This window comes from Pyrus communis, chromosome 10, assembly GCF_963583255.1.
Source record: "Pyrus communis chromosome 10, drPyrComm1.1, whole genome shotgun sequence".
Classification (NCBI taxonomy): Eukaryota; Viridiplantae; Streptophyta; class Magnoliopsida; order Rosales; family Rosaceae; genus Pyrus; species Pyrus communis.
This window is the reverse complement of record NC_084812.1, coordinates 12,332,032-12,345,334: the sequence shown is the minus strand read 5'-3', so window position 1 is coordinate 12,345,334 and position 13,303 is coordinate 12,332,032. Positions and strand designations below refer to the sequence as shown.

The 13,303-nt window shown below is 36.0% G+C and overlaps 1 protein-coding gene and 1 pseudogene across 1 annotated transcript; both read left to right on the top strand.

The window, feature by feature from the left end:
* Positions 1-5,696: 5,696 nt before the first annotated feature.
* Positions 5,697-9,836, top strand: LOC137747864 (uncharacterized; annotated as a pseudogene).
* A 1,918-nt stretch (positions 9,837-11,754) lies between these two features.
* LOC137747694 (cysteine-rich and transmembrane domain-containing protein WIH2) lies at positions 11,755-13,048 on the top strand. The gene is made up of 3 exons (XM_068487850.1): positions 11,755-12,022; positions 12,108-12,273; positions 12,827-13,048. The coding sequence occupies exons 1-3, from the start codon at positions 11,971-11,973 to the stop codon at positions 12,870-12,872; spliced, it is 264 nt and encodes an 87-aa protein (XP_068343951.1). The 5' UTR covers positions 11,755-11,970; the 3' UTR covers positions 12,873-13,048.
* The last annotated feature ends 255 nt before the right edge of the window (positions 13,049-13,303 follow it).

The window sequence follows — 13,303 nt, the reverse complement described above, 5'->3', positions numbered from 1 at the left end:
CAATTTTGGAAGGAAATAGGAGAAAATACCCCTTGGAGCTGTGCCTGCCATTCAAGATTGGATTGTTGGAGCGTTTCTATGTGTATTCAATCTTTTGTTTTCAATGTTTAATTTAAGTTTTCTTTGTTTAATTGTGAACATGAGGAGCTAAACTTGTTTTAGTTAGAGGAGACTTTGAAACCATGATTATATTTGCAATATAAATTGATTACCTCCAGTTGTGATTTCATAAATTATGAATGCAATTTACTGAACTGCTTGATTGATAACTTATTCTTGTATGTTGATTAAGGAGGCCTACTTAGTTTGCATGCATGAATTTGATGCTAGAATGTAAGGGAGTTTCACATAATCGTTATGAACTTATATTCACAAGTAGTGGAGGTTGCTGATCACAATCGTGTTAAGTAAATTCTTGGCAGGAGTATCATGTTGTTCATAGTTACGAATGTCTTGTCAATGTTTATGATTTTTACAAAGCTTAATGATCTTTGATTATATCTCTATTACGTTGTTCATGTAGGGAACTATTGAAGAATAATTTGGTTGCCAATGCGTATCCCATCCAATTCAATGACTTAAGGAAAATCTGAGGGTTAATTAGTGTTGTTCACGGTTAATTTGGGCGTTGAGGTTCATGGTTTATTGGAAAAGCAACTAGAAATCGATTTATATGCAAGTGTGTCATGTGTGGAGAAGGACCCTCTAGCTAGCTTATCACCCATTAATTCACCCAATTTCGTGCCAAACTTGTTTAAGTCTTTAATTTACTTGTCTTTATTTTAAATTCGTCAAAAACCCAATCCCCTTTACTTTGTTGTGTCAAATTAGTTAGAAGTTGTCCAATTTGTGTTTTTAAGTGTTTTGAGTCAAGTTAAAGTTATAATTCGTCTAAATCACCCTTTAGTGTCTAGTTTGAGTCTATTTGATTGTTTTATACTGTTTTGAGTCATTCTAGTTTGTTTTGAGTTCTTTGAGTCTAGTTCAGTGTTTTCAAACCTATTTTTGTGTTTTTAAGTCAGTTTAGAGTAGATTAGCAATCCCTCTTAATCCCCGGCCTAGAACGATCCCTACTTGCATTTATACTACAATTGTCAACAAGAGAGTTTAATTTGAGTGCTAGTTTATATCACATCAAAATGCACCTGCAAGAATTGATGTCCCTGTGAGACAAAATAAAGTGGCAGCGAATGATTCATTCAGTGCACGCTTGAAGCGTGGTAGACCCCCAAGTTCATAAGATTCAGCCCCTTGAAAGAGAAAGATGAGGGCACAACTGAACCCAAATGAAATCATTTAGGAAAAGACAATGAATGATAAATCCACAATTCAAGATTTTGAACTTTCAGAAAAAGAAAATGTCCTTGATGTGACATATATCCCTGAAGAGATAAAAATACATGAAAGCAAAGAAATCTCCATAAATTATGCATGTACTAACGAATTATGGGATTAAAATGAAATAATCATCGACGACATGTTCGCATTTACAGTAGCCATTGAAATCATATTAAGCGATGATATTGAGCCCCTCTCTGTTGATGAATGCAAATAGAGACAAGATTGGCCTAAGTGGAAAGATGCAATCCAGGCAGAATTAAATTCCTTGGAAAGGTGAAGTGTTTTTAGACCGATAGTCAAAACCCTACCTGGTGTAAACCCTGTGGGTTACAAATGGGTATTCACAATAAAACGCAATGAGAAAAATGAGATTGCAAGATATAAAGCACTACTCGTTGCACAAGGTTTTTCATATTGACCTGGAATTGATTATGTAGAGACATACTCTCCTGTAATGGACGCAATTACGTTCCGTTACTTAATAAGTTTGGTAGTTTCAGAAAAACTTGACATGTCACTTATGGATGTCATCATTGTGTATCTATATGGAAAATTAGACACTGACATATATATGAAAGTGTCTTAGAAGGACTTAAGTTGCCTGAAACGACAAACAAACCACGAGGTATACTTTCAATCAAATTAAGGCGATCATTATATAGGTTGAAGCAATCAACAGAGAGGGGCTCAATATCATCTCAATGAGTATTTGATCAAAGAATGATATACCAACAATGTCATTTGCCCTTGTGTGTTCATTAAGAAATCAGATTCTGGATTTGCTATAATGGCAATATATGTCGATAATATGAACCTAGTTGGAACCCCTAAAAAGCTCAATAAAACTGTTGAATATCTGAAAAGCGAATTTGAAATGAAATACCTTGGAAAAACAAAATATTGTCTCGGCCTTCAGATCAAGCATTGTGTTAATGGAATTTTGGTCCATCAATCAGCTTACATTGGAAAAAATCCTGAAGCAATTTGGCATGGATAAGGTTTATCCACTCAGCACACCAATGGTCGTTCGGTCTTTGGACACTAAGAAAGATCCATTCCTTCCAAAATAAGATGATGAAATGGTCCTTGGTCTAGAAGGACCATATTTAAGTGCAATATGTGCTTTATTGTATTTAGCACAAATTACTAGACCAGATATAGCTTTTTCAGTCAACTTATTAGCAAGATATAGCTCTGCTCCAACAATTCGTCATTGGAAAGAAGTCAAAGATGTATTGCGATACCTTCGTGGGACAACAGACGTGGGCCTCTTCTACTTCGAAAAATCCACAAATGACCAAACCCTTGTTAGATATGTAGACGCTGGTTTTCTCTCTGATCTGCATAAAGCCCGCTTACAAACTAGATATGTATTCACTAATGGAGATACACCAATTTCATGGCGCTCAACAAAGTTAACATTAGTTGCTACACCTTCCAATCACTCGGAATACTTGCTTTACATGAAACAAGTCGTGAATGTTCTTGGTTAAGATCAATGATCCATCATATCCCGAATTCATGTGGTTTACCTTCAAAGACAGACACCCCAACTATTATCCATGAAAATAATGCAGCTTGCGTTGCCTAAATGAAGGAAAGATTCATCAAGGGCGATAAGACTAAACACATATCTCCAAAGTTTTGCAGTGCACATAAGCTTCAGAAGGCTAAAGTTATTGAAGTCATACAAATCCGCTCCAATTAAAATCTACCAGACCTATTCACCAAGTCTCTACCAAAGTGTACGTCTCAGAAGCTAGTGTAGGGAATCGGATTACGTCGGCTTATCAATCAACTAAATTCATGCTTGTTATACTCTTTTTCCTTCGACTAGGATTTTTCCCACTACGTTTTTCCTATCAAGGTTTTAATGAAGCAACATAAGCATGCTTAACATTATATCAACAATCTGGGTAAAGTTGTACTCTTTTTCCTTTGCTATGGTTTTTTCCTACTGGGTTTTTCCAAGCAAGGTTTTAACAAGGCAACTAATATTGATATGTGGGCATCCAAGGGAGAGTGTTGTAATAATTGTAAAAATAATTGAATGCCCACATGGGAATAGTAGTGAATAGTAGGGAGTTTGTTGTGGTACTTTTTCAAAAGAGAAAAATCATGGATATTGTTGGCTTTGTCACGGGTGTGACTTTCCTTTCACTATAAACCTACGGATGTAGCTCTATAAATAGATCGCTCTGTGATCAGCACAACAACTGAAAGAGAAAATTATTGAAAGTAATAATATCAGTATCCCTTAATTCCTCTTTTTATCTGCAATTCTTTTGTATTATAGTTACGAAACAAAACAGTATGATATTTCGCACCCATTTTGTTCCTGTCTTTAACAAAGATTATCTCTCTAACTTTTTCCTATTTATAACAAAATTAGTTTTGTTGGAGCATAATTCTAAACTTCTGGAATTAAATATTGTAACCTATACAAGATTACTGAACCTCGGGAGTGTAGGGGCACTTGTGTAATGCTAGCCAAGAATCATCTAAGAGCAAGCCATTAAACTTGGTACAGTCTAGGCTCTAACAGTATGCTTCAAGCTTAGCAATTGAATTTCATTTATGAGCAAGGAGAACAATACAAATCAGGGAAATGGAGTCGAAACATTAACCTAAAAAAAAAAAAAGAATGAGATTGTTTACACAAAAAATATTTTTGAGCTTTGGTTTTGCCCTAATAAGATGATTCACAAAGAAATTTGAGTTTGAGCTTTTAATTTAGTCTAAAATAAACATTTCATGGTCCACATTACTTTTGACTTGTGAAAGGCAGTCTCAGTTTTCTCTCTCGCTAGGAACATTGAATGCAAAGTATTTTGGTATTTTTGGAAGGAAGGTGATCAAACATAAACCGCCTTCTCGATTAAGCTTAAGATAGATTCCCTACCCATATATCTTGGATTACTTTACTATTGGTGCATTACTTTTTGGAAATTAATCCCAAGTTAGCTTCAAGTGAAGACATAGGAAGCATTGAAGAAGGAAGTGAAATGTAATATACAAGCAAAGATCTCAAAGCGAATGACACTCAAATCATTCAACAAAACAAGATGCAAGCTTTAAAACGAAATCTCTTTCCCTTTACTTGCTTCATTCCTTTTGGCTTGTCAAAAGACCACTTGAAACCAAAACCTTAGAACTCTAAGATTCCTTCCTTTAGACTCTAAGACCAAATAGAATTGCTCTATTACCATCTCTTTGGATAGTATCATTTTATCAGCCATTAGATAAGTTTGTCTCTTGGTTGAAACGTTTTACAAGGAAGCATCTTTAACCCAATCCAACAAACTTGAAACCAATCCGATAAAAGTTTTTGTCGATTGTTTTAAGTTCATTTGTGTATGTACTTGTTTTGTGATATTCAATATTACTAATATCAATTTCAGTGTTGTATTTACTGCTCTTGTTACTTACTGTGCTTACTTTCCTGTCATAAATGACTGAAGTGATGTGTTTATATATAACATGTTTATATACCCCCATCTTAGTAGTTTATGGTTTGACATCGAGAAACAATTAAAGTCTTTAACAGGCAAGCATTAAAAAGAATCAAACTTGAGCAAGACAGTGGAACAATCATTTGATCAAGAAGTTTTACTTACTTGTACGCAAGTATCGCATATACATATAATCTATTCTAAACACAACATATCATTCTGTTGACAGAAGTCAACGGTGTCATACCTTACAAACAACAAATTTAGGGATTTCTTAAGCCTCTTCAAACACCAAAGAATGAAGCTTACAAATACTAATAAACAAATTACTCAACGAGCCACTGTGTTTGTTTTTACCCAAACATATATCCATTTTTTTTATTTTGAATGCCAATAGCAACTCTAGAAAAAAAAAAATGCTCACCTATGTTGGGTTGTGCCATGGTTTGCACATCTCCCATATTGAAGACACATTCCATCTTTTGGACAATATAATAATGTCAATACACTATACTATCAACATTATCAATACACGACCTCGTCAGATCATGTGCACAATTCAGGTGGGCGAAAATTGATTCCATTTAGAAATGACTTGAAAACTCGGCCCATAGAGACTTTTTTTTCAAAATAGCAAAAATACCCTTGATATCGTAACGTATTTTCTACGCGCGCCTATCCCCCTCTTTTTGACGGATCAGGATCCTCTCTTGAGCAAACCCATCGAACTGTTAAAATTTTACCCATCAGCTACAAACGGTTATAAAAGTTATAATAAGGAATGTGATATCCACACACCCTATTTTACTTCTTACACACTATTTTTTAATTTTCGACTGTCGGATCGGTTGAATTGAAGAAGATCAACGGACAGAAATTATCAAAGCGTGTGTGAGAAGTAAAATGAGATGTGAGTATCACACCAGTATAATAATTGTAACCTCCAATGGCTTCTGCAAATGCCCAAGGGCTTCTGCAAATGTGGGTCAGATCTTCGCCTGCATTCTCTGGCTTCTCTTCCTCTCGCTCCCTTTTTCCTCCTCCGTGGAGCTCTCCAATGAGCTTTCTTTAGGTACTTTCTTTTCAATTCCCCATCAAGTTTTATTGCGCTTATCCAACTCAACGAAGTAATGAAATCTAGGGTTTTTAAGATAAACAGTCATATGAATCCCAAAACTGATTTTTTGTTTATAATGTTGGCGTATTGGGTTTCTGAGAATACCGAGTGAAAAGAAGAAAGTTTAAAATTTGAACCCATATTGTACAGGTTTTTGAAGTAAATGGGAGTAGAATTATTCATTTGGTTTCTTAATTTTTCTGAAGAACTAAGATTGTGGAAAATTTCAAATTTTGATTAGGAGTTGGTTTCTCACTGATTATGTCAAATTATTTTTTTTTTGATACGACTGCTACATTATAGTTGTTGGGTGTTTAAAATTGGTTTTTCATTTGGGAACCAAAATGTGCCTGCATACTAGATCACAGCTTTTTCGGGAACGTCTTGTGAAGGTTGAAAAAGGCTACTGAGATTAGTGGCTTTGAATTGTAGGCAGATAGAATTGACCTATTTGATGGTGGGTCTGAGAAGTTTTATACTTTTAACGAGTCATCCCTTTCTTATGCCTTTGATTTGCAGTTATTTCCGAGTCGGATGGGTTACAATTATCTCATGGGGTGCCAGTAAAAAAATTTCCTGGTTCCAAGCCCGGCATTTGGGTGCTGTGTGAACGTGTTCATGTCCGTGGACCTTCAAGTTTCATGGCTTAAAAATATTGGGAAGTTTGCCAACACGGTGAAGGTGAAGGTATCAGGAACAAATTCAAGCACTCGTATACCGACCTTCGAGGTTTGTGTCCATAGGTGAGTCGTGAATATTATGGGTCATGTGAGTTTTAATACTACTTGCCTGTCAGACACTGTGCATACAGGACTTACTTAACTGAATGAGAAGAAATTCATTATCGTGCGATATGATAATACCATTGTCTCTGAAATATGTTTTGTATTGCTGTAAAGTTATTTCTGTGTGGAATGATCTGTTTTTTCTTTCGTTGCAGAAGTACATCTCTTGGGATATGGATGTGTCCTCACAGCTCTCGGCAGAAGGTTCCCAAAGGCTCCTGGTCAAGGTCCATGTCACCTTTTGAGCACCAACTAATAGATGTACGGATTCATCCTTAGAGAGCTTGGAGGTGTCCATTGAAGAAGGTACCACTCCGGAGTCTAATGTGCACACGATTTTACCTCTTACTGTAATCCTTGCATTTGGTGACCAGTTCATTGAGCGTGTTCTTTGTTTTGCAGAATTTGTTAAATATCACGTAACATTTGTGATATAGGGCATAATCATGATGAGCTTGGCGTCCCTCCTGAGCAAGTCATTAGTATTTTATTACGGCAGTGGAATGGCAAATTGGGGTAGTCCTTGTAATATTGATGGTACTTTTTCAGGTAATGTAGTTGTCGTACTGATGTGATCCTTTTTCTTGATAAGATTGCTGAACGTCCAATGAAGTCCTTACACCATCCAAGATAATATAACTGAGTATGACGGTTTAATTTTTCTGGTTGTTTACAGGGGATGAAGCTTCTCCCAACTGGTTGGAAGAATTCTCTTGCAATTTTTGTGTACTCATCTGTGGTATGTACCAAACCTCAGTTAATTTACGTTTCTACACTTTTCATTTACATGACAATGACCAATGTAATTCTCATAATTTATCAGGTTGGTTTGGGATCTTTTCTCCTCAGCTACCTACCTGGGTTATTGCGCACACTACTCACAGAGATTGGAGTTAGCGAAGACATGTATAATCCTGTAAGTTATCTTGAATTATTCTTTTAGTTGCCCTACTATCTTCACCATAAAGAAAAATGCCTTCCTCTTTTTCCATCCAGATTATTTGATTGCATATGTTTGTCATGTTTGGCTTGAGACCTTTATTTTTTAAAATCAAATCATTCATGTTTTCCCGTTTTCTTGAATGTTTATATTTTGGTATTGTTGCTGAAGTATAGCTTGTTTACTCAGCCTTATATAGTGATAACCAATAAACACCTTTCTATTAGGGGGAACAAATTTCCTCACATCGCATTGACTTGGGCATATAGTTGCATGCTTTGATGAAATATGAACTGGTAAACAATTTTTGCAATAAAGTATTAATTCATTTCATCTTTTTCTTTTGGGTTTTGACGTACTCTGTATTCTTTTTCAGGTAAGATGTGCTTATAATTCTGCACTACTCCATTTCCGTTACCATCTTGGATTTTAGTTTTATTCAGGTGTGTACTAACTACTAATTGATGCAAACTGTCGGTTTTTTATGCAAACCATATGATAATAATTATTCTTGTTCTGGCCTCGGTCAATTATGATTTATTCTCAAGATACACGTGAAATCACACCATTATTCTGTAGGCGAGTTATTATATATAGATTTGACGTTTTATGTGTTGGGACTAATGCTTCTCTTTTTTTGGGTGGAAATAATTTACAAGTAGACTACACATTCTTCATTCTCTAATAATTTAGGAAATTCTCTCATAATTTGCAGCTGGCTATATTTCTTCTGGTTTTTGTTTTTCTGGCTGGAGCATGGTTGGGCTTCCGGGCAGTCCGCAAATTGGTCCTGGCAGAAGATGGATCTATCAAGATGATGACATCTCAGACTGTTAATTGGTCCATCAAAATTCTGGGTTCTACTGTGATTTTTCAGGTACGTTAGATAAGTCTACACTCGAGGTTTTCTCTATCAAAATTTCAACTTTGTTTCAGAGTTCCTACTGGCAACAGAAGCTATTGTAGTTGGATTCGTAGTCTCTGCTATACTAAAGAAAATTTTTAGATGGAGATTCCTTCGTCTTGTGTGCAAATATCTGGCTTTCCAATTCTGGAGCTTAGTCATGGCCTTCCAATATGTGCCAACATTTCCTTCGTCAGTATCTGCCGGGTAAGTTAACCACCTTCGTCGCAATCTAAGTAAACACCAAACAATCTTTAATTGAAGAGTGTTACGTAGGGGTCATCTCCAAATGTCTATAATTGTGTATGCGTGCGAATAACATAAATGTTTAATCAGTTTCTCAGTATTCTGGTAACCAAAGGGACAATTTGTGCTTTGTTCATCTGATGCATGCCGGTCAATTGGTCTTTTTTGGAGTTCTAGTAACATATATATTAGATGATATGCAGTATAGCATGTATGTTTCTTAACCTGCTTTTGATTTTTGCTATGTTTTTTGGGTTGTCATTCATGACATATATGGAACGTCCTGCAGGAAATCGTTGAAAATACCCAAAAAGAACCACCGCAGATTGGAAATTTCTGATTCTCCACCTTCTCCACCTTCTCAACCGTCAGATACATGGTTATTTCCTTCTACTTTCCACACCACATCCGAAAGGAGAAAAAAACAGAAATTTACGGCTTAATTTTCATGCATTGCATAATTTGCTGTGTAAGTACATACAGTCAGTCCTTGTTCTCCAAGGAAACAATGGAGGACACAAAGAGATATCCTTCCTAATAAAGGACTCTAATATTTACATTCCTATTTTCCTAAAGATTGACTCACGCCAATAGAAAAGACTCCAAGGAAGAGTGGGACGCATTCACCAGAGAGACAACAAAAGCCTTACAAGAACTTGCTTCTTCTCCTGAGTATCACAGATGGTGCTCCTCAAATGTAGAAAGAATCAGTGTCGCCCCCTGAACCAATAGAAAAGTTTCTGATCAGCCGCTCCAGTGGTGGCTCCTATGGTTGTGGTAAACAACCGGCATACAACATGCCCTCTGCGAAGTCAACATGGGCATGGTACACGCAAGAAAATGCTGCTGGAGTTCATAGTCGAGTTGGAAGAAAACAAAAATGTGGGGAACGGATCTGTAAAATTTTAGTAAGGGCTCTAGAGGGTAGCAGGAAGGGTTACGATGTTGTAAAATTCATGGTTTTGTGCTGTTCATTATTTTTTAGCAACCTGAATGGAAAGGATCTGTTCTTTTCTGACTCTACTTTAACTTGAAAGAAAGATGATTTTTTGAGCAACTTGAGTGGAAAGGATCACTTTATCTCTCTCTCTCTCTCTCTCTCTCTCTCTATGTATAACATTGAAATGTAAAGATTATGTTTGATAATTATTTCGTTTTTAGGTTTCACTTTTTGGGCTGGAAATACGAGTGGGGTGTATTGGAGAAAACAAAGAAGAATCGAATAAAGCCCTTGGTTTGCTTGTAATTTTGGGCTTGTTGTTTAATAAAAGTTGAGGAAATTTTGGCTGTAGGTTTGCTATGGTCAAACTTTTTCCAAAACAAAACAAAAAACAAAAAAAACAAAAACTTGTTATCTTAATCAAATGAATTACAAAAGAATCTCCTGTGAATGCTAACACTCTTGTCAAAATGGGTCTACTTTTTCGTTGAAACCGTATCACCATCACTTGGTGTAACACTCTTTATCAAAAGAGAGACAATACATCATTAGTCATGCATCAACTTAATGAATAACTAGCATTTGCCTACACACTTTGTGTGTATGAACATAGTTTTTAGAAAATGAGAAGGAGAGAGGGAAAGAGAGAGAACGTGGGGGGAGTGGGAGGTTTTTTTTTTTTTTTTTTTTTTTTTTTTTTTTTTTTTTGTAAGAGGTAGTTTAACATCACCGATAGATGAGGCTTCAATAAAAAACAGTAAAATTTGGACAGTGAAATTACATTATTGCCCATCTTTTTTTTTTTTGTGTGATAGAAGACTAAGTTGTCTTTTCACCCTCTTTTGGTTGACGAAGAGGGTTTCATTAATTAGTAGAGATATTCCTCCCCCCAAAAAAGAAATACCGATTTTTTTTCCATTTCTGGAATTGAGGCTTCAATTTCAAAAAAATTATTTCGTTAAAGAGTATTGAAGAAAATTGGGGTTCCACCATAAAACCAATTACCAATATGAGGAGTAGCTCCACCTCTTATAAGCCCATGCAAGGTCTCTCCTCCCATTAATGTGGAACTCATTCTCAACACACTCCTTCATGTGCGGCGAATTTTCGAGCCTAACAAGTGGACAACACAATGGGATGATGTGGAACACATGTGACCATTTGGATTCACACATGGGACAACCTGCTCTAATATCATGAAGAAAGTTGACGTTCAACCATAAAACCAATTGGCAATATAAAAAGTAACCGAACCTCTTATAAGTCTATGCAAAGTCCCTCATTCTTTCAATGTGGGACTTATTCTCAACATGCCCCCTCACGTGTGACAAATTTTCAAGCCTAACACGTGGACAACACAACGGAATGACGTGGACCGCGTGTGATTGTTTGGCTTCACACGTGGACAACCTACTATGATATCATAAAAAAAGTTGGGGTTCCACAAAATATACTTAAAAATATTTCACAAAGACATTTTTGGAGTGTTGGAAAGACTGCATTTTCTCAAATAATTGTAATTATGTGTTTCAGCTATTTTTGTTATTGTTACGATAAACAAGTTCAAAGAGGAAGATCGAAGACGAATTTTATAATTTGACCTTAACTGTACATGTGATGTTTGTTTGTTTGTTTTTTTTTTTTTTTTTTGATCAAATAATAAATTTGTTAAATTAAATGTAAGATGAGCTAGCGAAATTTGACGGTACATGCAATATTTGTTGAATGCTCTTTAATTCGACTATTTTCTTCCATCCTTTTTTCCTAAGCAAAGAAAATTATCCTTTACTTAGCCAACTAAACAAGAATAAAGAATAAAGAATAAGACTAAACAAGAAACTAATTTTCTTTCTTAATCGAGTAAATAACATTTTTTTATTGCGTTAGATGATTTTTATTCGATTTGGAGGTAAAGATATTGCCCTCATTAGATATGCCCACCCATTTTATGGGCCAACAAACTTTTATATTTCTCTCCTCTTTTTGTGTGTCTAATGCTCTCCGTGTGAAAACCGCGGCACACATCACAACCTCCTCTAAATAATCGGTTTCCTTTCTTTCTGCTTGCTAGACTCCAAGCGAAACTTCGACACAGGTTCCTGTCCTCAAAATCTTCAGCCGACCTTCACAATTCTTATAAAATCCTCCAAATCTCTCAACTTTTTCAATATTCGATCCAAACCCAGTTCTCAAATTTCTCCCGAGTCCTAAAAATATCCAGTCTTTTTTGTTTTTGTTGTAGAAGATGAGTTACTACAATCAGCAGCAAGCTCCAGTTGGTGTTCCTCCTCCACAAGGTATGAATCATGTCGATTTTACCTTTTGGGTCAGTTTTGTTTTGGTTCTTGGAATTTAATACTCAAATTATTTATCGTTGGACAGGGTATCCTCCAAAGGATGCTTACCCTCCACAGGGTTACCCTCAGCAGGGGTATCCACCTGAACAGGGTTACCCTCCACAGGGGTACCCACAACAGCAGGGCTATGCTCCCCAGTATGCTCAGCAGCCCCCTCCTAGGAAAGATAGTGACGGTTGCCTTCAAGGATGGTAAGCCCCCCCACTCCTCTCTCTCTCTCTCTCTCTCTCTCTAAATTCTTTCTCTAGATTATATTTTGTTTGATTGCAGAGTTTTCTGTTCTTAATCTCCACTTTTTATTTGGTTTCCTCTCATTTTATTTATTATTGATTGTTGCCTAAAAATCTATGAAGGTTTTGCTCTTTTTTTTTTGTTTATTTTTTTATATAATTTTACTAGTGATTTGTTGACTAAAACAATCTAAGAAGGTCTATTTTTATGGCTGAAGAAATTGACGATTGTTTGGTGGTCAAATATTTCTCCGCTTTTGTTTGTTTGTTTTGATTTCTTTTTAATAATATTCGGGTAATTTTTGTTGTGTAACAGTCTTAAGAAATTGCAGTCTTTTATGCCTGAAGATATTGATGCTTAATTTACATGTTGGTTTTGAATGGGATACTTATTGGAGTTCGAACATAACCGGTCCCTTTTCGTATTGTTTCGTTTTCCTTTTCCTTGAAGTTAAAGCCTGATCAGCAACATTTGCGTACGATCTTTGACATGGTTTGTTTATGTACCGTGCAGTTTAGCAGCACTCTGCTGTTGTTGCCTCCTGGATGCTTGCTTCTGAGGGATATCTTGGCGATTTACTCATTCATGATTCAAGCTTATGATCAAGTATTAGTGTCTGATGTTTAATAGTGTTGTTTAGTTTTGGAATATGTAATGCAGACTCGAGGAATTATATGTTGGATTTATGTGAGTAAATATACGTTTTGGATTTGAATAACAGCAGGCTTATGTCAATTTTCGGCATCATCATTCTTATTTTTTGATCAATCAGTCAACCGTGATCAGCTATCGTTTATCAGCTGATTACGGTTTACTATGATTGAGTTATGCTTATTGAACCCATCACATTGTCTATATTTAACGGTTCAGAGCGAGTGCGGCGTATCGACTCTCTCGGGGTTGCTTAAAAACAAATTTCATGAACAAAATGTGATCATTTTGAAGTTACGTTGTTGTTTTCGCCGGGAAGTCTTATGTTTTGGTTTATTT

Bases quoted from the DNA above. Each gene is read 5' to 3' on its own strand.
- LOC137747694 (XM_068487850.1), top strand. From the start codon at position 11,971: ATGAGTTACTACAATCAGCAGCAAGCTCCAGTTGGTGTTCCTCCTCCA. The intron at 12,023-12,107 runs GTATGAATCATG...ATCGTTGGACAG, and splicing joins TGGTGTTCCTCCTCCACAAG to GGTATCCTCCAAAGGATGCT. The intron at 12,274-12,826 runs GTAAGCCCCCCC...TGTACCGTGCAG, and splicing joins GACGGTTGCCTTCAAGGATG to TTTAGCAGCACTCTGCTGTT.